Source organism: Phoenix dactylifera, chromosome 7, assembly GCF_009389715.1.
Source record: "Phoenix dactylifera cultivar Barhee BC4 chromosome 7, palm_55x_up_171113_PBpolish2nd_filt_p, whole genome shotgun sequence".
Taxonomy (NCBI): Eukaryota; Viridiplantae; Streptophyta; class Magnoliopsida; order Arecales; family Arecaceae; genus Phoenix; species Phoenix dactylifera.
Window position 1 is genome coordinate 15,914,485 of NC_052398.1, and position 23,874 is coordinate 15,938,358.

General features: G+C 35.5%; 2 protein-coding genes across 3 annotated transcripts; both read right to left on the reverse strand.

Annotated features, from left to right (window-relative positions):
- Positions 1 to 906: 906 nt before the first annotated feature.
- Positions 907 to 10,693, reverse strand: LOC103707828 (pyruvate dehydrogenase E1 component subunit beta-1, mitochondrial-like). 2 transcript variants are annotated; one of them, XM_008792498.4, is made up of 15 exons: positions 10,562 to 10,693; positions 10,273 to 10,350; positions 10,066 to 10,143; positions 9,477 to 9,557; positions 9,380 to 9,406; positions 9,221 to 9,283; positions 9,004 to 9,090; positions 6,848 to 6,973; positions 5,702 to 5,835; positions 5,538 to 5,610; positions 5,390 to 5,455; positions 2,169 to 2,207; positions 1,934 to 2,058; positions 1,710 to 1,824; positions 907 to 1,565 (listed from the first exon to the last, which is right to left on the reverse strand). In XM_008792498.4, the coding sequence occupies exons 2-15, from the start codon at positions 10,321 to 10,323 to the stop codon at positions 1,497 to 1,499; spliced, it is 1,134 nt and encodes a 377-aa protein (XP_008790720.1). In that variant the 5' UTR covers positions 10,324 to 10,350; positions 10,562 to 10,693; the 3' UTR covers positions 907 to 1,496. The 2 variants fall into 2 exon arrangements, with proteins under 2 accessions (XP_008790720.1, XP_038984328.1); XM_039128400.1 differs by lacking the exon at positions 10,562 to 10,693 and adding an exon at positions 10,488 to 10,509.
- Positions 10,694 to 14,389: 3,696 nt separating this feature from the next.
- On the reverse strand, positions 14,390 to 23,315 carry LOC103707830 (dihydrolipoyllysine-residue succinyltransferase component of 2-oxoglutarate dehydrogenase complex 1, mitochondrial-like). Its single transcript, XM_008792499.4, has 13 exons — positions 23,143 to 23,315; positions 17,310 to 17,370; positions 17,184 to 17,217; positions 16,905 to 16,975; positions 16,721 to 16,795; positions 16,573 to 16,628; positions 16,417 to 16,461; positions 16,034 to 16,303; positions 15,828 to 15,922; positions 15,545 to 15,635; positions 15,352 to 15,462; positions 14,971 to 15,165; positions 14,390 to 14,888 (listed from the first exon to the last, which is right to left on the reverse strand). Exons 1-13 carry the CDS (start codon positions 23,278 to 23,280, stop codon positions 14,697 to 14,699), a joined length of 1,434 nt encoding a protein of 477 aa, XP_008790721.1. The 5' UTR covers positions 23,281 to 23,315; the 3' UTR covers positions 14,390 to 14,696.
- Positions 23,316 to 23,874: the final 559 nt, after the last annotated feature.

Below are 23,874 nucleotides of genomic sequence, written 5' to 3' on the forward strand. Positions count from 1 at the left end.
TGATCTGTATTTATAACTTTTATCGATGATTTTTCTAAATATTCATATATTTATCTTATGAAATACAAAAGTGAGGTTTTTGAAAAAAAATCTGTTTTCTTAAATAAGGTCAAAAATAAATTTAGTAAAAGGATTAAAATGTTTAGGAGTGACAGTGGTAAGGAATATGAATCTATTTCCTATGATAATTTTATTCAATCTCATAGCATATTTATGAAGTTATTCCTCCATATTCACATGCTTCTAATGGAGTTGCTCAACAAAAAAATAGAACTCTAATAGATTTGGCTAACACCATGCTTGTTAGTTCCCACCTACATCTAGGCTAAGAGATGATGATGATGAAATTAAATTGGAACCTAGGAAGAGTAAAAGAATTAGAATAGAAAAAGATTTTGATCATGACTACCATATGTATAACGTACAAGGTGACCCTTCCTCCTTGGAAGAGGCTTTGTCTTCTCCTTATTTAGATTTCTGAAGAGAAGCCATCAATGAAGAGATGGCTTCTCTAATTTGCAATAATACTAGGTTGTAAACGAATACTTAAAAGAAAGTTGAAACTTGAGGATACAATAGGCTAGTAGCCAAAGGCTATAAATAAAAAGAATATATTGATTTCTTCTATACCATTTCACCAGTCACCCATTCCCTCCCCCTCTCCCAAACATACACAAAACCCCTACCACATATCCATGCTATATTGATCGTTATATATGCTAATAGCAGCTGGTACTTCAATTTTCCCCTCCTCACCCAATTAAAATAATTATTTTGAACTCCATATCTCCATCTCAATTCAATATATATTTGTTTTCTTTCCCCTGTTGAATGGCGAGATAATCCCTTTCATGCTGAGAGAAGAATCTAGTGAACAATATTACCATCAGGTAAAAAGAGAGCAAATCATAAAAAACGGCCACTCTCAGTTCTGGAAATCAGAATGCATGATCCTGTTCTCTGAACAACAGTAACATGACACTCTCAACCAACAACCAAAAAAGATAAAATAAAACATGATATGATGCTCAAAAAATAAATTCTACAATGCTATCTAGGTTCTCCAAACAACGAGACAATTGTCTTAACATTCCAAAACAGCAGCCAATTTAGGACAATTGAACACCTGATAGCAACTAAAAATTCCCAAACCACGCTGTTGCTGCTGTAAGTTCAGGTCAAGCAAGCAAACTCTTCTCCAGCCGTTATCAACATTTCCATTATTGAACATGTGATCACGTTTCGGCTATGGTTTTGAATATCTAACTATAGTTGTTTGAGCAGGATATACCCACAAGTTTAAAAAGAATTATTTCGCAGAATGAACGAGCAGTCTTCCAACTGCTAGAAAAGAATCTCACAGAGATCTCAAATCTCTCGTAGATGTGCAAAATCAGCTCACATGAGGTAAGGAACATGAATAAGTATTGTGGTGCATCTTCTCTAACCAGAAAGACAAAAGGAGAAATGGATCTCATCAAAGTGCATCCCCCAGACTATGCTGCTGCAGCCATAGGGACTGCTCGGTAGCATGCCCGTTTTGCTGCACGGACGATGTCATCAACCTATAGGAAACAATTCCCAAAAAATGAGTGTAAAAAATATTTAAAATTGAACAAACTATCTACACACTAAAATGTTTGCATTAACCTAATATTTCTTATGAATCCTGTAAAAATTTATTGATGAAAATGCAAGCAATAACTGACCTGGGGAACGGCCATCCTCTCAAGGTTTGCAGCGTAAGGCGTGGGAACATCAGCCCCAGCGATCCTCTCCACTGGGGCATCAAGATACTCAAAGCTTTCCTCAATTACAGACATGCTGTTTAAGAAATGCAGCTCGGCGTCAGAGGGCATGATTGAGAGAACTTTGTGTGTGTTGTTGTTGGGGGGGGGGGGGGGGGGGGGGGGTACTTTAAAGAGAAGCTAACCATATTTCCGAGCCTACTCCATGTTGTGGGAAACCTTCTTCAACAGTCACCAGTCTGTTGGTTTTCCTAACTGAGGCATTGATAGTAGCTCTGTCTAGTGGCCTAATTGAACGGAGATTTATAACCTGTAGTGCAAAGCTTTTTAGGCAACTCAAGAAGTAGAAGCCTGGATAAATGAAAGGAATGGGTTGATAATGGTAAAGCAAGTCTGCATTTGATTTCTAAAAGAATTTACCTCAGCATTAATTCCTTCCTTGGAAAGTATCTCTGCAGCCTGGACATGATCGGTTAGGAGTTAGATACAAAACTAACAAGTAATGCAATTCTAGAAAATATACGAGGGCCGAAAAAGAAATAAAGCATGGGCCAGTGAGTAATAAATAGAATGTGCCAGACTAATCACCAAGACATTCTGTATTATACAAACTATAGAAAACAAGTCTATGCCTTATGCAGTATTTTCAGTTCCTGTTTTGACATTGTCAATCATTTCCCTTCAAGGTTGTGCTCTGAAACGCAAATCATCTTCATATCCTGCTCCCCTAGTGCCAACCACTTACGGATTTTCCTTCTTATCAAAACCCTTCACAAACAAAGATCCGTATTTTGAGGAGGGTTGTCAGCTAGCTCCCTTCATACAACATTAAAAACTTGTCTTGTTTCACAACCAATAATGAAGTATTAAAATGGTTTGGCATGCAAACTTGTGCTGAGAGCATTAAAAATCTCTAACAAATATAGCACTGGGGGCCTCGCATGCTATCCTCAATAAAGATATGTGGTCCTTTACCAATGGTAACTGCATTTCTTCCAGAGGGATGTGAAATGTCCTCAGCACCCATGAGACAGAAATAGCCTACCATCACACACATGCACAGAAAGTAGCATTTAATGCCTCTGCACAAATGTTCAACATTCTACCACAAGCAGAGCCCATGCCACCATGCAAATATGTATATGTGCTTGTGCTTGTGTATGAGCACATACTACCACAAGCAGAATCCATGCCCAACGGCATGTGAATAGCTATGCTTGTTTGTCGTGGTTATGTAGCACCCTAATAACAAGCATATACCACCACGTTTCTCTCAAATATCTTAAACCTTCCCCACTTTAATGATCTTGTTCTCAAAAGGTATTTATTGCTTCAAACTTTCTCATAAATACCACGACAACAAACAACATCCAATTACAGTTTTCAGGAAGACCGACCATCCATCAACTCTATGCTATGAATTCAAAGAGAATGTTCAAGCTGAGACAGATGTGCTGACCTGCCATACCGAATTATTAAGGTTGCCTGATCTTATTAAATATAGCTACTTTATCACCATATATTCCACAACCTCTTCTGTATCATCAAATTTTGCCACTTAACTGCTTTAGCATCGTCTCAAAAAATCAAAAGATCCCTATAGAACTTTTCTATAACTTACCTATTCATCTACCATGATTAAAATAACTCATCTGCCTCACATGAATTTCCTTGTGAAAAGAAACATCTTTTAATTTTTTAGTGGCTCAGTTGCCATTAGTTTCCAAAGAAGCTTGCCAACCAGCTCGTAATTTTTAAAACAAACTCAACAGGTGGTACTTAAAAACCCTATTCAGCACTCTACAACACATAATTTTATACTTCACTCAGACAAAGCTCAAATTGGATTATTCGCAGCCCTACATCACTCAAGCTAAAACCTGAAACAGCTTTCCCAACTTATTCATGAAATCATACTTCTCATGGAACTTGCTATAGAAAGATTACCTGACAACAAGGAATTTCAGTTATATACCTATTTTTAATAGGACCATCATGGGAGCCTCCTTGTTTAGAAGAGATGCTCCTAAAATAGGATCTTTGTTTCCTGACATCGTGTTTTCAACAAGAAGTGCGAAGTCCTTTTTTTATAAAAAAATAAACTATAGGGGCCATTGGCCTATTGGGGAATATGCCTCATTGAAACACTTCTAGACTGACCCCAATAATGAATAATGTCAAAAATTGGAAACTCATGTTAGCTTATCTGCTATCATTGAAGAATTACTGGAAAAATCATGCTTCTTTCTATACTTGATGTCATCGCTTTACCCCCATCTACTTGCTATATCACAGGCTCCAAAAGATCTGACATGGAAATCAGTAACAGACTACCCCCATTACAAGATCACAATATTATAATCATCCCACCTACATTTTAAATAAACAGAAAGAAAAATGAACATGGAATTGAGATTGTCAGAATTTATTGTCTCATCACTTGGCACCGAACCTAGTTATCAAATAACAACCACTATGTAGAAGTCCAAACTGGATATCATTGAACAGTCATTTGAAGTCCAAACCGGATATCATTGAACAGTGAAGTTTGAAACCTACTCTTGTGTATGGATACATATGTCATGTTAGTCACGCCAGCTAGCAATTTATCATATAGGAAGACAGTTCAAAAAGCATCAGACTATTAACCGGAAGCTCTTTAAGCAGAAAAATAAAACTTTAAGTTCCAACTTCTGGGATGTGATAAATTATAAGGCATCATGCAACTTCAATATTACCAAGTCTTTTTTAATACTTTTAAGCATAAGCACATAAAAAGGAATTTCAAAAACATAAACAATCCACACTGTAATTCCCTTCGTCTGCATTTTCCGTCTTCATACCTTCAACCATAGATAAAAAGCATTTCTAACTCCTAATGGTGAAGAATATCTCTGATACGCCTAATCTCCATTTATACACCAAATAGCTCCAACTCAACCCTCATTGATTAATGATATATGTTTCTTTAAATTCCAGGCTCCATGATCTGCTAAATTAGAAACCCTGCTTTCAGAAACCAAGATGATCCACAGTACTACAGACCTAGAATAACAAGCTAGAAGCCCAGGTTGCTAATGTTGTGCAGATACAAGCCCTCTATTATGCATCGCTCAAGGGAAAAAGGGATGCAGTTAAACTTCTAAGCCTTAGTTAGCTTGACCCAAATGCCATTTAAAACATAAAAGAAGCCATGCAAGTTGCCTAAATATCAAAGAAACTTTTACCATCAATTTTGCCCCTAAAGCAAGGAGGAAAAAATTATAAATACCACATAGTTTAATCTTTTGAAACTGAAATACCATTAAAAATATGAGACATAAACTATACCAATCACTAATGAAAAACATTTTCAGATCTTCATGATTTAGAAAAGAAAGAAATGTCAAATAAACAACTATCAAAAACTAATTAAGCAATCAAAACTGACTTTTCTAAGTTGGTCTCTAACAGTGAAACCATGATACTATCAACATGAACATGATGTTGAGAACTCATCACTTTACAAGTAAATTTTTTTTAGATACTTGTGTTTCCCTCCTAAACTATATCCAATTCAGCTGGATGCTAGCAGCAAACTAGCAAAACTATTTAAGGTGCAAATTGTGTTGCAGCTAAACCTATCAAAGTTAGTTACACACCTGCAGAGCATAACCCACCATTTTTGAGAAAGCCGTGATGGTAACATGTTTTCCTTCTTGTTCTATCTGCCAATCAAGGAATATAGATATTTCTTATAAAAGACAAAAAAGAGATTAAGCCTTGTCTATTATCTTCAGAAAAACATACCTTGGCTTTCCCTATTGGAAGGCAGAAACTGGAATCAAGAGCTTCAGCTGAAACAGGAAATGTCTCTCCATATCTGTAAATACATACCTACAAGTTTAAAGCCTGTCTGACAAGGTAATACTGAACTCAAATAATTGAAGGGCATTTGATCAAGCGCTACATACAGAAGTTCATTTTCAAGAAAAACAACAGGATCAGGATCTCTTATTGCTGCTTTTAACAAGCCTCGAGCATCTTCTGATGAATATGGACATAGCACTTTCAAACCAGGAACGTGTGCATACCAAGCTGCAAAACACTGCAATGAATTCATAATGAGATGCATCTCCATATTTTATCATATTCATTCATTGGAAACAATCACAAAAAGCAGTACATAACAATACATAGGCACCATCACAAAAGCTTCGCATGGTAAGAGCCTAACCACATATCACTAAAAAAAAAATGACAATAACAATTGACAATTGTTCATGTTACAAGTAGCAGGGATGGTTTTATGAATCCATCTACACAAAGAATTTTATAAGAGACTGCACCCTACATCAAATGAACTCAGATTATTCCAGCTACCCTCCAAATCCAGGTTTTCATAGGTTCCTTAACATAAAGCCATGCCTTCTTTCTGTTCCAGCACAGTATCTTTGTGGCACCAGACCACGCCCATTGGTCATGCCATTCATTATAATATTTTTTTTGAGAAATATGGTGGGATACAACACCAAGGTTTGAATCCTATACCTCTCCCATGTAAAGAGGAATGCCAACCAGCTGAGGCTGGTTATGCCATTCACTCTTAACACAATTTGAAAAATGCAATACAAAAACCATATGCAATGCAATGTACACTCTATTATCTTTTAACATCCTTTAAGCAGCAAGGAGGCAAGCAAGAGTAAAAAAATACAAGTTTCCAGACATGTTCGAGTTCTCCGAAACAAAAATTCTGGTAGAGCACAAATATTAGGTCTAGAAGAAAATAAAGAGTAGAAGCAGGGATAGGTGAATAACTTTAGAAAGACCTAAAGCTACATAGACTAAAATTTTACTGAGCAGGTCACTGCTTAGTAATGGTTATAGATTTCCCTTATTAGCAAGCCACTGCCAAGTTGATGGGTTGTGAAGTATACAACTTGCTGTACATTAAAAGCATCAATTTACAAACAATAATGTGTGACACAGTCATAATAACCTATACCAAATTGTACAACAGTTTCCAACAGGAAACTTTGCAGATGTGTTGTCTGAGGTAGACTACAAAGGAAAGTATTTAAGGGTGTAGCATCCTATTTTGGGATAGAGTCATGCACCTGCGAATGCTGAGCACCAACTCCAGCAGCAGCACCATTTGGCCCTCTGAAAACAATAGGTACAGATATCTGACCAGCTGACATGTAATTTGTCTTTGCAGCAGAATTAATGATATGATCAATTGCCTGCAGTGCACCAGATTAACAATTTACATATGCAAAATAAGTAGATCTTTTGTTGTGCATGCCAAAGCTATCTGCATTAATGAAAGATACTTTTGCTTGTTTGCATACTCAGACTAGTAAAAGTATATGCCGCCTGGTCTTTAATTAGGGAGCAAAATTCAGTATTTAGCAGTCTGGCTAATACTTGCTACGATTTCATCAGGTCTTTACCATAAAGTGCTAGCCCCAACGAATAAGCAGCTAAATCAACAACTAAATCAAGCAGCTAAGGAACTATCATCTAATAACTTTAACATCAGCCAGTATTCTAGCATAAATTTGAACCAGCTCGGAATTGTGTTCTCCTACTCAAGTAATGACGTGTGCATATCACACCACCAAGTAATGACATATTGCATAATGTGGTAGCCTAGGATATGCACTATTCAGAGCAAGCTATAAATCTCTCTTGTTCTAGATTTTCGAGAAATGAAAACAGTTATAATCTATAGACACTTAAGAATTTCTGCGGCTTGTAAAAGAAAAATGTGCAGACCAGAATAATGCATAAACATTTAGAAGGTTACTTCCCAATACAAGCAATTTATTATTCAAATAATAAAATATCTATATGCAAGGCGACAGAAGTGACAATCACAAGTTTGATCAAAATACAGGAGAAATACACATTTTTCCATGTAGATACCCAATTCAGATAACTTATTAAATCATGCATGTTTTACATTCTAGGGCATGTAAATATAGACCAAAAGGAAATACATAAAACCTTAAATTTATTCACGTTCGAAAGTGAACCAGCTAATCTTTTTTTCTTTTTTCTTTTTGAGAGAGAGAGGGGGGAGGAGAGGGAGCTAATCTATTATTTAATATAAAGGTTTCGAATTCTAGCTCATAGAACATCAAATGCTTTCTAAAGGATAGATGCCATTTTGAGGTCACGAATTCAGATTGAGCCTTAACATTAATTTCTTCTTTTTCAAAAACATAAATGGCATACATTCAAATGTGCACAAGCATGAAAAATTGTGCAAACAGAATGTTACTGATGTATGATCTGCAATGCATATTTCAATGCAAAGCTGAAAACTATATCATGATATAATTATGTAGGATGCAAATAACTGTCCTGTGGAGAAAACATAACACTTAGCAAAAGTATTTATGTTGGTAAGGTGTGCAAACCTAGCTATTAAATTTTAGAAATCTCATAGGTTCGTTGGCATTAACCTTTTTTCATATCTTTTGTTAATTTTGATATTCAGTTAACCATTTCTCCACCAATCACGAGAAAGTAGCATAATTATTCAGCCTAATTGAGACATATAATCAAATTCTGCACTTTGTTATACACCTCCAGTTCTTCCTATTTTATTCCATCAAATACTAATAGAAGCCATTCCAGCTTATAGCAGGCACCTTAATCATGAATACTTAATCATCTGGCCTGTAAATAATTAAACATGCAAGTCCTAATAATGCCGAGACATGTCCATAATAGCATGCACATGCAGACTTTGCATAGACTTAAAAACATGAACACATGTACCCAAACCTGCATTTCACAAGTGGCACTACTTAATATTCTATTTAAGTCAGCAGCATACAAAGAACAAAATTTATGCTCACCGTATGGGCCGCTAACACTATGTCTATACTTCAAAAATGAGTTGCTGTGAGTTGGGTTCCTTGCAGGTCAGGTCAGTTTCAAAACATTAGACCCATTTGTGGAATCAAATCGATCCTCATTAGATAACATTTGACCAACCCATTTATCACTGCATAGATCAGATAAGATCTGATCCCATTTGTTTGAACAACCATTAGTTGGTTGAATCCAGCCAATAATATGGCTTCAACAAGGGCCAATTACCCAGTCACCTTTCACCTCGATATTCAGATCCAACCGATATATCAAGCATCTACTTGACTCTTCACAAACCATCCAAAGCTTTTGTTCCAAAATAAGTTGCAGAAAACAAAACAGTACAGGCATGTTACAGTTAACTGTGCAAAAATGAAGAAACTTTAACCTGCATGGAGAAGTTGAATGTCATAAATTCTATGATAGGCCGGAGACCATAATAAGCTGCACCAACTCCGATACCAGTAAATCCAGCCTGCAAGAATACAGTGGATGATGCATGGACCAAAAAAGCAGTGAGATTATGAATAAAATGGGTAACCTACACTAATAACACCATTTGAGAACAAAAGCGGCGTATAGTTTGTTATGTGAATATAACCAACCTCTGTAATTGGAGTATCAAGAACTCTCTCAGGACCATACTTCTCAAGCAGACCTTTCGAAATCTACAAAATGAGACAAATGAAGATAAGATTTATATAAGCAGAGAAATGGAGTAAATATGATAGAGCAAGCTTCCCAATTCTATGAGGTTTCCTTACCTTGTATGCACCCTGATACTCCCCAACCTGCAAAGTCAAAATTTGCATTAGAACAGGAACAAAGCATGGTGCAAACACATACATTCCCTGGTATTACCTCTTCACCCATTAATAAAACTTTAGGATCTGCAGACATCTCCTCATCAAGTGCGGAGTTCAGAGCTTCGCGCACTGTTATCTGTGATACAAAGAGATGTCATGAATTCAGGTTCAACAGCCTCTTAGTAAACTGTGCAAACAGAGATTTGAGTAGATATGGAACAAGAAGTCCGACACAAGAAGAAGGTATGAGATTCAACATCTTCCATATGAACTGGATATTTCTTTGACCAATAAGCACCATACACCATATAAACAAAGTAATAATTCTCACTAAGGCAACGGTGAATTAAATCTGTTCAAGTGCGCCAAAAATTAACTGATTGCAACCAGGCCCTGAGATAGAAGTAATAGAAAGAAAACGGGAAGCTATGGAATCAAATTTAAAACCATAAACCATGGACATCGATACATTAAACAACAAAATACTAAATAATTGCCATTTTTTCCCACATATGAGCATAATCATCATCATAAAAACTTCTTTTCACACAGAGGAATATTCCGACAAGGGCATGGAAGGCATGATCGAGCAGCGACATACTAGAATACTACATGTATAAATAAAATTCAATATTTCAGAATACCTCTTTTGCTGCAGTTGAGTAGTTCTCTGGCAACACGGATCCCAGAGGCCGAATTCTCTGCAATACCTGCCCTAAAATCTGCAAAAAATAAGTAAAAAAACACAAAAAAAAAAACCAAAAAGTCAATAAAAACAGAAGATAGCGCCAGAAATCCAACAAAAAAAAAATCAAGAACTCAACAAAATTATATAAAAAAAGGAAATTTACCGGTGAGGAGAAGGTTCCCAATCCGATCTTTCGCCTCGCGACGCCCAACATCTTCTTTTCGATCAAACACCCAAAAAACTTCAGATTCGTTGGACCATGAAACAACACCGACAATACAATCATCACAACGAAAAAACAAGAATAATTAGAAACAAAAGAAGAAAAAAAAAGCAATGATCTAAAATCTCAATTTTCCATTTGAAACTTACGATTACCTACAAAAAGAATGAAAAAATAAACAAATCATAGGCTGAAGAAAATGCAAAGGAAAGAAGGAGAGGAGAAAAACCTGGAGATTGGAGAGATAGGGGGACAAAGAACACAAGTGGGGCTCGAGATAAAAGAAAAGGGGTCTGAAGGTATTTCTCCGTTTTACAAATAAGGCCTCGCAAACTGTCTCGATATTACAAATAAACCCCTTAGCTTTCCGATAATTGCATGCGCGCGCTTAAGACTTGCTGTGAAAGGCGCGGACCGCTTCCCTTTCCCACTAATGGTGGTGAAAATCGTCCGGGTATTATCTGTTTGTATCCGCACTATTCACATATAAATAAAAATTTAAGTATATGGCTAATATTAATATCCATTTCTATATATTAAAAAAAAATAGATATGAATAGGCAATCTATATCCAAATATTCGATTATATTTATAGATCTATAATTTTATATAGCACTAATGAATTTCTAAAAAAAATAAATAATTACATTTAATGCTATTAACTTGATTTACCGTCTATTTAGTAATATTCTTGCTTACGTGCTTATAAAATTTAATTACCTGATTTATATCCATATTTATATTTATATTTTTAATAAAATAAATGTGAATATAAATTTTTGTATCTACTAATATTAATATTAATATGAATATAAGTATTAATATGAATATACCTGATGAGGTGGGAGGGTATCCTCCGAACTCCAGAGCTCAGTCCCGACCGGTCTCAGACAGCGGAGGCGACTGTTTCTCCTCAGAGGTATTATCCGGCTTTGAAGGGGGTTTCATAGTCTCTTCCCAATGCACGATTTTGCCCCGCAAAAAACGCCTCTGAAGAAAAAGGGGTTGTCCCCCTTCATTTAAAGAATAGATCTCTCCGCTATCCAGTTGATGTGGGACTAAGTTCGGATCTTTATTCCCACAACAATACCGATATCTAATTTGTTGAGAAAATTCTTTAGGACGCCATATGTTATCATTACTGCGATATCAAATGTCTTATTTATGCTATTATATTTATAGAAAAAAGAGAAGTACACTTTCTAAAGTTTAAAAAAAAAAAATTGAATTGTGCAAATGATTGGGGATTTAAACAGATTGGTGACTATAGCTGTCCGTTTTGCGTCTCACCTGCATGCTTGATCATGGTTAAACCAGAACTGTCAAAACTAATTAAACCCTAGCATTTCAGTGAAGAAAAAAGAAGACTTAGAAAGGATGAACAATACAAAATTGTTTGCATCTATATATTTGATGTGTTTCAATAAGCTAACTGATTTCTTCAAATCCCAGGAATTAAATTAAAACAAAAAAAGAGAGGAAAGGAAGCTAACTGAATTCTATAATGCTTATAGCTTTAAAGTTTTTGTATGATATATATTCTTGTGTTATGAAGCTGTGATTACACCTCTGGTTGTGGAAAAGATTTTAGTTGTCGTCGTCTACTCTTCTTTACTTTTCTAATGCCGCATACTATGACATGGTTCTGAGCTGTCCACCTTCCAAGGTCCGACAAGGAGAACTAAAATTTTGTGATGAGGCCGCTTGCAATGTTTGGATTCCCATGGTCAATGAACCATAAGCCACCAATCTCCACGCCAAACTTTTGGTATTCCATGTCTTAGAGGTTATTGAATTGATAACGAGACCATTAGCCAATATAATATCTTCTATTGTGGTAGGGTGTCCTTGTGAGGTCTAATTCAAGTTTGGCACCTGCCACCTCGCTTTGGATTGTGATTGAGGAGAAATTACTATGTAGACTTAGCCTACCATGTCAATTATAAACCAAGCCAATAAAAATTAGCTATATTAATTGATTCTAAAGCCGCCAATTACAGCCTCTTGTTTCTATAGCGGTGCATCGAGATGTGCATTTGATGAATAGAGCTTATAAAAATTAGCACGATTTCTCCTTCAAATGAAGGCAGAGAGGCAATTAGCACAAAAATTACCTTTTGGATTATTCTTTTGGCACGCGGGGGAGCCATGTTACAAGCCATTGTCAAGCGCGCCTCCGCCAACTATGACAAATGTAACATTCAATTCCAATCTTCCCATCCAGAGCCTTTGAAGTTTGAACAACATTCTACCTACCACCTTGAGAATAATAAGAGTACTTATTCCACATAACCTAAAATTTACTTGGACTTAGAATCTTACCCATCTAACAAGAAGAATTTACTTGTTTCGGTACCCGTGTTGTTCTATTTTAAGGGAACTCCATCAAAACTTTTATTAAATGTTATAATGGTTATGATGACTATTATTTGCCCTATCACCTATAATTTGGAGTTATTTAATATTTAGATTTATAACAATTATAATGGTTGTTACAAAGATGTTATGATAAAGAATAATAAGCATTTCTTTCCTTTGAAGAGAGAATTTTGGAAGACTAAATTTTGACAAAACATTATTCAATTAAAAGAAAGTATAAATGACATATAAAGGTCGTCAGCTTTGCTCTAACATAGCATTAAATAATAAATAACATGTTATAATGCCTTTTTTTTTTGAACTTTGCCCATATTTTGTATATAGCCGATCTCTATCTTGGATAAATGAGAAAGGTTGCGATAGGTTGGCAACTGCCGTAAAATTATAGTTGCATCATATGAATATGAATCTCGAGAAAATTGTAGGTTCCCATATTTTAATAAATAGGTGTGGCTAAAGAAGTTAGTTCAGAAAAATAAAATGTATTTAGCAATTTAGAATATAGTGTTATTGATATGGAAATTGCTTGAACTAATAGATAGGTGGTCATAAGATCTTAATTGAATTGATGGATCAAAAAAGTACTAATAAAAGGATAAACCGGAATATCCAGCTCCGTTACAAAGCTAATTCTAGTTTCTCCTCCGGACTAACTTGCTGTACTTTTTTTCCCCTCTTTCTCCTGAGAAATTAGTTGACCATCTTGGCTTATCTTCCTTTTCTTCGTAGAAAAGGTCCACAGGCAATAGTCTAAGGTGGCCGTTGAACAGCTACCACCTTCTAAACCTTGATAAAGGTAGTCTTAGATCCCATCAGCAACAGACATTATTAGCTACCAAACTGGCTCCTTCACCTTTAAATATCCATTAACATACTCATTCTACGGAAAAACAAAGAGAACTTACATAAATCTCTACTACCATGCCGCCACGAGCATCGTCCACTGTGTCTTTCAAGGTGGTGGTCTATAAATATTCTTGCTAATAAGAAGAAACATCGGTGATCTTGGCGTTCCAACTGTCTTTTTATCATCCCATCCAAAGAAAGTCATTTTTTCTCGCCCTGCGCATCGATTAAAATGTGGTGACACTTGTTGAATTTGGGATCTAGAAGCGCTTATTGATCCACTAATAGCTTTGGTAGTGCCAGATATGATGTACTCACCTTCGGATGGAGAAGATATAAGTAAAACGGTGTCTACCCGCATCGGGCAGGAGCCCAGTAGGGGCTGTTACGCGGGGGTGGGCTTATCCCTCCCTCCCCCCTATCCCTTTTTTTTAGCAAAAAAAAGAAAGTCATTTTTTCTTATAAAAGATGTTTTGAACCTGATTTTCTTAACAAAAAGAACAAAATAGTCCCAGCCATCCAATTAAGGCTAAGTCTATTATATTAAATAATATTATAATCTTAATCCTTTCTATTGTAGTCCCAAATAAGAAGAGTGTAAATGTGGAGCACCCAAAAAAATTGAAAATTGTAATTAGAGGGATTATGATTATAATTATCATTTTCTATAAAAGAAATTAATAAAATAAGTGTTAGTTGGGCATGAGGGACTGAGTTCTCCCATTCATCAACCATCACCACTGAGATATCCTTTTATAATAAAAAGAGATTGTTTAGGTATTGAGTCAGGAAAAGGAACTAATAACATCCATGCTCTTCCTACTTAAGAAGGAAAAAGTGCATTAGTGTAGACAACCACTAATACTTTCTCTCAAATGATCAAGGATTATACAATGCAAGAATGATTGCCATCTCTTGTACAGCTCCAGGTCTATAAAACCAAATTATTAAATGAAACATGAGTGTAATAAATCAAAAGCATCAATTCAGATGTAGTCATGAGGTATCTCACCCTCAACAAAACAGAAATCATGATGGTTGAAATATAAGAACTGAGCTGACCAAAAATTTTTAGGATGAAATTATTTGTTGCAAAACAAGTGGGAATCAAGGATTACTTCTACAGTGCTTAGGTGCATCTATAAGTCGAGGAGAAGCCTGCGAGGGTCCTCAACCACATCCTTGATGCGCCGCAAAAAGAAGACTGCCTCTCTCCCATCAATCAATCTATGATCGTAGGTCAATGCAATGTACATCATAGGCCTTGGGACAATCTTACCATCCACAACCATTGGCCGGTTTACAATAGAATGCATACCTAGGATAGCCGACTGGATACAATATGTTCGTCAGTTCTAGCCATGTCAAATTAACACTGTACCATTAAAAAATTAAAGAAGTTTGGAGGCATACTTGTGGAGGGTTAATAATCGGCGTGCTCAAAAGACTTCCATAAACTCCACCATTAGATATTGTGAATGAGCCTCCAGCCATTTCATCGATCGAGATTGTCCCATTATTTGCCTTCTTAGCAAGAGTATTAATTGTTTTCTCTATGTCCGCAAAATTCATCTTGTCAGCATCACGAATAACCGGCACCACCAGGCCCTATTTAAGAAAAAGAAAAGAGTAAATTAATTAATTCCACCTCAACTAATGACAGATGCTGGGCAATAGGAAATCAGCAAAGTAGAAATTACAGATATGATCTTAACGGTCCAAACCTTAGCATATGACATACTTTGGACAGAAACAATTTCAGAATAACCAGAAAAAGAAAACACATTCGCAAACCTTAGGTGTGCCAACAGCAATGCTGATATCAACATAATCTCGATATACGATATCCTCTCCATCAATGACTGCATTGATGATTGGCTGGTTTTGCAGTCCAGAAACAGCTGCCTGAATAATATAAAGTCAGATCTGCAAGTAGTATTAACTAGCTCAAAATAGGACTTAATGGTGTTCATGACACACTTCATACTTTAATAAATCCTGACATGAGTCCCAACTTCACACCATGCTTTTCCACAAAGTCATCCTTGTAATCAGAGCGCAGTTTCATCAAGTTGGTCCTACATTAAACAATTCATCAGAATAACATCCAGGAAAACAACATATACAAGAAGTGCTATAACAGTCCTGTCAAAGTACATTAGCATGAAAAGTTTCTTTCTTTCCTTTCTCTGAAAATAGATAAAACAGAATCATACATGCTAACATATGAGGAGGAACAGTTTTAGTGCCAATAAACAACAATCACCTACATGTCAACTTCATTAAATGTAGTTAGCATTGCGAACGTGTTCTGAGAATCCTTCAAACGAGTAGCAACTCGTTTCCTAAGCCTTGGCATGGGAACCTGAAATCAATTAAAGGATAAGTAGGACATCCATGTTAACAGTACATGTCCAAGAATTTGCATCTTACAGTACAAATAATTAATAATGAAACACAAAACAATGGGACTTACTCGTCTTTCCCTTTCCTTGGGAGGAAGCAGAGGTTCAGAAGCAGCAGCTTTAGGAGGTGCAGGAGATGGTTTCTCCTTTTTGGGTTTCTCTTTGGTGGAAGGTTCCACTTTAGGTTTTTCAACCTCTTTTTCTGCAGGTGGAGATGGTTTAGGAGCTTCTTTACCTGGTTTCTCCTCTGATGGAGCAACATGTGTTACACTGGCAGCAGATTTTGAGATCACAGCAACCTTAGTTCCTGGTGTCACGGTATCACCCTCTTTGGCTACAAACTGCCAATGGTAAATGCCAAAAACAATCAATAGCCAGCTCCATAAGAGAAGCACAGGAAACAGGAATACAAATGAGCAACATTTGAGGCACAAATAGATCAAACAAATCTAACCTTTTCGATAACCCCAGCTTCAGGACTAGCAACATCAATAGTCACCTGGAAAAATTTAGTTAATTAAACAATGTTTTAAATATGGTTTCATCTTGGCAAAAATTGTGTTTTTTGGGGACAAATAGTTTACTTAACATTTTAATAAAAGAGATATACCTTATCAGTCTCAACCTGGGCAATTGGTTCATCAACTTCAACCCTATCTCCAGGTTCTGTTCCACATGTATCATGCCCATAAGACCCAAGCTATAGCAATCAAAATTACTTGAGGACTAGAGAAGCAAGAATAAATAAAGCCACATACTCTTTAGAAAGGTTGCTAATGTTCCATCGGTAATAGATTCACCCATAAATGGAACAACCGCATCAAAAAGGTCACCTTCACCAAGAAACAAAAGAAATCATACAGTTCAAAAATCAAAGGTTGAATATCTGGCAACTAAAGAGACTCTAATCTGATAGTGATGGAACTTGCTGCACCCGCTTACCACTTTCTGAAGAAAATGACCTACTCCATAATTGGTAAGGAGAATTCTTAGGAAGGAACTGAGTAATTTCCCTGCATGGTTGATAATTCTTGAGAATTAAGGCTAAGATGCAAAAAATATATGTGATTGAAAGAGAATTAGTATAGTCTCTTGCCAAAAGCATAGAAAATGTTAATATATAACCAGCAGTCAACCAAATATGATGCCAAGTGCTTGTACAGCAAATCAAACCTAACTAATGGCCTGAAAAAACAACTAAAGGTTCATGCAATTGCTAACCTCATGGGTTTTGAGCCAAGTGGACCACAGATACCTGACACAGAACATGATTCAAGATCCTTAGCTTGGAAGAAAAAATTTAAACAAAAAAAAAATGATCACCATGATATTATTAGACAAGATCACCTGGGAAGACATGATGGCTGAAGTTTCGAACATGCCTGTAACTTTGTAACAGGAAAAATGTCTGCATGGACATTAAGATAATAGCAAGTTAAAGAACTTCACCCCAGACAGGTAGCAGACTGATTGAAAGATAAAATTACAATGAATGGCATCACACGAGGGATTTAATACTTGATGGTTGTACAATGAATTCAATGCAACTTACACTAGAATGTGTAAAAATGAGCTATATATATATATATATATATATATATATATATATATATATATATATATATATATATATATATATATATTACAAAAACTCTACTCCAGTACATTTGAAAGTTAATTCCAAAAAAAAAAAAAAAGATCACCCTTCCCCCTCAAGGGCAAGAAGCCAAGAACCTTTGTCCTGTAACTGTATAATAAAAGATAAGGAACATCAATATCAAAGATAAGTCCAACTTGTTTTTGCAGCTGCACCTTTAACAAGAATAAATTGTTTGCAGCAATATCTAGATTCTAGAACTGGTAAAAGGAGACCTTAGAAGTAATAAGCATGCTAACTGGTAATTCTTATGCCTATTGGAGAGACCTGATAATATTAAAATATTTACAATATATTATTAAAACATTCTGCAATTGTGAACTACAGCCTCCCACTTTAGAATATGTATACTAATATCATAATGCTAAACAGATGGGTTCATATGTTTTCCTATTTATGTTGGGGTTGGAAGAGACACCTTTAGCCTTGAGCTGTGAATGGCTGGATTAAGACCAGACCCACATCAATTCAGATCCAAGTCCAGGCTTGGCATGTAAGTCTGTGTTTGTGTTTGAGTCTAAGTCAAAGCCTAAGAGCAGAATTTAGAGTCAGCTCCAACGTTATATTTGAGCCAGGGTCTGGGTCCAAATCAAGGTTATTAAAAAGGAAGAGAATACAGCATTGCTCATAAATTCCATATACATACCAAAGCCCCATACCAACTAGGATGCGTACATCCCAAATATACATAGTTGCTCGGTCCAAATATACATGATTGTCGGGACAAAGGGCATCCTATTAAATGGGAAAATTGAGAAGGCCCCATTCCATGATATTTAATATCTCGCTCGGTCCTATTTCAAGTAACTGAAAACTGCAATAATTGGATATAGATTTCACTGGCAAAGCCTCAAGCAACATCAAACATTAGCAAGCAACATCAAACATGTTAATCAGCGGGGTAGGGCATACTATTAACTTATCCTTTAGGCACCCATTAAATACCCAAGCATGAAAATCACTAAGGTGAAGCAAGACAAGCCAAGGATTCAAGTTGTTTCTGTGATAAATTCTTGAAAGTAGTTGATGCATCTTCCTTGGCTAACTTGCTTCTTATGAACGTCAAGCAAAATGAATCAGTTTCAATGGGAATCAAGCCAATACTAACTTCAGAAAGTTGGTTTCATCCAATTTTGGAAAGTTTCAGTCAAAAACAACCAATTTCAGCAAGTTTTGGCAGAAACTGGATGAAACTGACCACAAATGCTACATTTATTCATTATATGAGTATTTAGCATAGCTTTGAAGCCATTTCTGACTGTTTAAGTATATTTTGAGGAATAATGTTGATAAATGGTTCATTTTCTCTTTTAAATAGAAAAGAAGGGATACTTGCTCATGGATAATAAATTCATAGTTTAAGAAAAAAATCTTATGATCACACATGGTATTTTAGAAAAATAGAATCATTTGAGAATTTGTCTTAATTCTTAAAGCATTTTTTGGTTTTCTATTTTGTTTTTCTTCTCTGTGAGAGGAGGTGAAGAAAATAACTATATGCTGTAGATCAAGTCCCCTTCATAGCCATTTTAAAACTTTAAGCTCAAATTTTCTAGATCTTAGATTAAATCTTACAGACAGTGAATGAAATATATCTAGTAATCTCATTTCCCACTTCGAGAATATAAGTAAAATTTTGATAATTAGTACCTGGCACGATGATTATATCAAGTTGACATTCATATATAGGTTCAAGTTACAACATTTATTGAAACTGCCAAGTGCCAAAACCAAACTCAATAGGCTTAACCAAGATTGATATGAAATCTAAGATTGTTAACTAGACTATTTCAATTTAATGGACCATTATATAAGTAACTAAGTAACATTTAAGTTACCATATATATTCGCATAAGTTAATAATGATATATGCCAAAGGAAAAACAGAACTCGGAAGTGTACAAGAATCTCATGTTGCAAGATTCTGATGACCTTTACAAAACTAAACGAATAAAGGAGCTAACACTAGAACAAGTTTCTAAGGAGTACACCTTAAGTTATCCATGAAATCCACCAGAATTTGCTCATGACTTATAATACATAGGAATTAAATTCATGAGCTTGGATGACCCTAATTATATAGCTGTTAGAACTCTCTTGAACGGGCCTTGTTACTTAACAACTGAGTTATTAATTAAGGCAACCCACGCAAGATTCATGGTGAAAATTTTATCTTGATTGTAGAGACCTTTGTTTATCTACCCACCATGATTTAGGTTACCTTATTTATTTGCAAAAGTTAACAAAGTATATGCTAAAGGAAACAAAAAGCTTACATGCATACAAGAATCTTAGGTTGCAAGATCGTGATGACCTTTAAAAAATTACCTATATAATAAAAAATATTATAATAGAAAAAATTTCTAAGGAGTTGTTCACGAAATCCATAATTTCTAAGGATTTGTGAGCATTGTTGCCCCTAACTATGTAGCTGTTGGAACCTCTCTTAAATTAGCAATGCAACACAGTGCTACTTAATAACTGAATTATCAATTAGGGCAACCCATCCTCCAGAAAAGTCAGTGGCATCTAAAGTCCTAGTTTTAAAGTATAGGGCAAGCTAAGAACTCCAAAGTAATAAACTATTGTTTCTGAATGACTCATTATAATGATGGGCTGTGTATTCAATGCATGACTGAGTGGCAATAAATGATAAAGCTCCAAAGTTTGAATTCATTTTTGTTGATATAAGTCTTAAAACAGTTATCTCAAACCCTATAAGCTAGTAAGATAAAGGTCATATTCACAAAAGAAAATAATAAAATCAGTTCTATTAAATCTATAGAAAACAACGTAAATAAAATGACACAATATGAATATGCATCTCAACGATAAGTCTCTTATGTTGAAGAGGTTAATTGCAAGAAAGATGGCTCAGTTTTGTGACCATTTCCTATATTCATTTCAATCAAAAAAAGACATCAAAGGGCACATGCATAAAGGATTAATCCTTTAGATAAGGGTATTCATGTGGAAGAAAGGAAAAACATTACTCTTCACCTCCACAATCATCAATAGATTCAATAGTGTTTTAAAAACTCCTTCAAGATATTTATCAAGAATCAGAAAGACTCCTAAATACTTTTAATTATTGAAAATTCACTAATCTCTTCAAAATCAACATCCTTGAACAATTTTGACATGCAAAAACATTGTAGAAGATAAGCATTGACCTCCGTACATACTTCATGAAAGAACAATAATTGGTGCATGTTTAGCATATGCTCTCTTTTATGTTTGAACTAAAGGATGACTGTTCCTTGTGGGTGTGTGAAGAAGCATACACACTAAATGATCATATATACCACAAAAATAACTCCTTTTTGAAACATCAATTGGGTCAATTGGCAGCACATGAGGCTTGACATATACTTCCAAACCTTCATCAACTGGGTTCCATCTTTTTCAAAAAATGTATTTGCAAGATTTATATACTTCAAATACTTGATTAGGCATTAGAAAGAAAACCTAAAGGACAAAGATAGAAAAGAAAGACATAAAAGATAAATCGCACAAATGATCCACAAAATAATGCTAGCAAAACATTTATATTACAACAGGCATGAAAGAACAAACTTTTCATAACATCCAAACATAAAATCTCCTAATGTGAAGCCAAAAGATGAAATCTATAATAACTCAACATTCCTTAATTGATATATTTATATAACAAGTCTCCAAATTCTTGTCCAAAATAATATTTTATGGCTGTTTAATAGCACTTTTATTTCTTGTTATTTGTTTTCAAAAACCAAAGAAGAGAAACTAATAAGATTCAAAATATGTTTCATGATCCCTTTTGTTATTTTTTCTTAGAATACTGTTTGTAAAAATATCAGTACCTTCTGGTAGTATTTTTTTTTTTTAACTTCTGGAAAAGAGAAACAAAATCAAAGAAATCAAAGAGTAATAGGTGTTATGTGTTTCCCACTCTCCATCTAATGTGAAGAGAAGGAGATGCCCTCCAACATGTGGTATTTCCTAGCCATAATAAAAAGGTTGACATGGTACCAATGAAGGTTGATAGCACCCAAGTTAAGCCAAACTGAGAACTAAGCTGCTCGTGCTCAGCTAGTTGGCATTATATGAATAAAGGTATTTGAGCTTGAACCAAACTTCAAGCTTAGCTCATTTGTTAACGGACTCGACCTTGTTATCAGTATGAGCCAAGCCCAGATTTTATTTTTGCAGGCCGAATAAGGTTCAGCTTGGCTACGAGTTTAGCTTTAAACAAAGTTTAATCTCCAGGCACTTCCTAATCAAACAAGCTCAACCAAGACAATTATCCAGCTGCTCCATTGTTTCAAAATGCTATCCATGTCACCTCATACGTGCTTGCATATGCAAATGCTTTCTAGTCACTGCAAGGCGTTGTGATCGAACCACACCATCAGGTGCTCACATGTGCTCAAGCAGCCTCCTTATGCAGGCTGAGCCCTATATGGTGAGTGTGTATTCTTTTCTCCCTCTTTTTTATTTGTAATTGGTAGATTTGTTTACTGCATTAGCATAATGGGAGCATACAAGAGAGAGGACATTGTTAACTTCTTTAGGTTAACATGTCACAGTTCATAGCATACTAAAACGGGCTGTCAGATAAGTGTTAAAGTGTGTAATTAATTTATATTTGTTTGAATATTAACCTATTCATTGCTAATTATTGGGCCACGTTTATCCTTTTTATTCTTATTAACATTTCTAAGATAACAACCACCTATGCGCTGATATATGCATCCACATACTACATATGCGTGCTATGCAAGCTGCTTTTTAGAACTTTGAGCCAATCTTGAGCTATTAATTCACAATTTCATTATTTTGCAGCCTTAATTGCCAAAAAGGCCTTTGATTTTTTTTTTCTTTTTAGACTACAAGCAAAGATCCACAGCCCTGAGGTATTTATACATATCAAAAGGCAATGGACGGAATTCTAAACACTCGAACTTTTAATCAGATGCATTTCTTCTAGCCTGGTTTCCTTCCCCTTTATTTCCTAGTTCATGTCTAAATAAAATCAAGCTCATTCCTCTATTTTCTTCCTTGTGTCCAATCGAAACGTGGGAAAACGTTTCATTAGTCTGAAATACAACAACAGGATCCAACTCTTTATTCTGATCGTTCTTCTCCTTTCTTCTTTAACTTCCCCTTCGTCTCCAGCACCATTATGTCAGCTCTAAGCTTGCATCCTGGTTAGGATTATTAACTAAATATATAAGATTGGACATTCCATCAAATCAACACTACAACCTAACAAAACCACAAATATCTCAAAGAAATAAAATAACCAGCATCCTGAGATCCAATCAAACCCCTATCTGCACATCAAATCCCATCAAGAAACCGTTTAACCGATACTTCTAATCACAGATAACGCTATCGCACTGATCAAATCACGATTCAAGGTCGATGACAAAGAAAATAACATCAATGATCGATACAGCACATAAAAAACACTGAGAATCAGGAAAGGGATTCAAAGAATCCCAAATCCATATGGAGGCGGGAGAGGCGCAGAAGGCTTACCGCGACGGGACGGCGGACGAGGCGAGCGAGATTCGACGCCATGGCCGAGACGCTCTCACCTTGATCGCTGCTTGAAGAGAAGAAGAGCAGAGAGACGAGAGATGGTTCTCGATTCAAGTCTTCCTCATTTCTTTTCATTTATATATTCGAGGCCTTCGGCTCGCCGTCTGGTCTGGGTCTCGACTCTCGACTCCCATCCACGTGGGTGCAAATAGGTCGGGACGGATTGGATGATTGGATCACGACTAATTTCGATGTAATTCGATCTCCTATTTAGATAATTCAGACCCAACCCAATAAAAAGCCAAGTTGAATTAAATTGGATCTATGGCTAAAATTTTTAATCCAATAGATCTTTGAGATCCAGCCGAGTCCATGTATATAATCTGGATCTACATCGGACCCAATACTTGTTATTCCCTATATTTAGTTTCTTTTGAAATGAGTAAAAACTATAGAAAATAAATTATACAGGACACACAAGTTAAAGTGCTAAAGCATCAAGAATTGATACCATTACAAACTACTTAATAATGATAGGCTTAATCTTGTTAGCTTCAAAAAAAAATTTCTATTCATATTTGTAATATTTTTTTTAAATAAAAATGAATTGCATCTATTCTAATCCTTTTTACTCAATAGTAATATCCTCCAAATTTTTTAGAATTTATCTACTACTATTTTTCTAAACCTACTATTAGAAAAGCATACATAGATTAAAATAAGGAATAT

Excerpts from the sequence above, each read along its gene's own strand:
- LOC103707828 (XM_008792498.4), bottom strand. The coding sequence starts at position 10,323 with ATGTTGGGCGTCGCGAGGCGAAAGATCGGATTGGGAACCTTCTCCTCA. Across the intron at positions 9,407-9,476 it reads TTTTATTAATGGGTGAAGAG|GTTGGGGAGTATCAGGGTGC; the intron begins GTAATACCAGGG and ends TTGACTTTGCAG. Across the intron at positions 1,825-1,933 it reads GGAGTAGGCTCGGAAATATG|CATGTCTGTAATTGAGGAAA; the intron begins GTTAGCTTCTCT and ends TTTCTTAAACAG.
- LOC103707830 (XM_008792499.4), bottom strand. The coding sequence starts at position 23,280 with ATGAAAAGAAATGAGGAAGACTTGAATCGAGAACCATCTCTCGTCTCT. Across the intron at positions 16,462-16,572 it reads CCCAGGTTGAGACTGATAAG|GTGACTATTGATGTTGCTAG; the intron begins GTATATCTCTTT and ends AAATTTTTCCAG. Across the intron at positions 14,889-14,970 it reads CGATTATTAACCCTCCACAA|TCGGCTATCCTAGGTATGCA; the intron begins GTATGCCTCCAA and ends TATTGTATCCAG.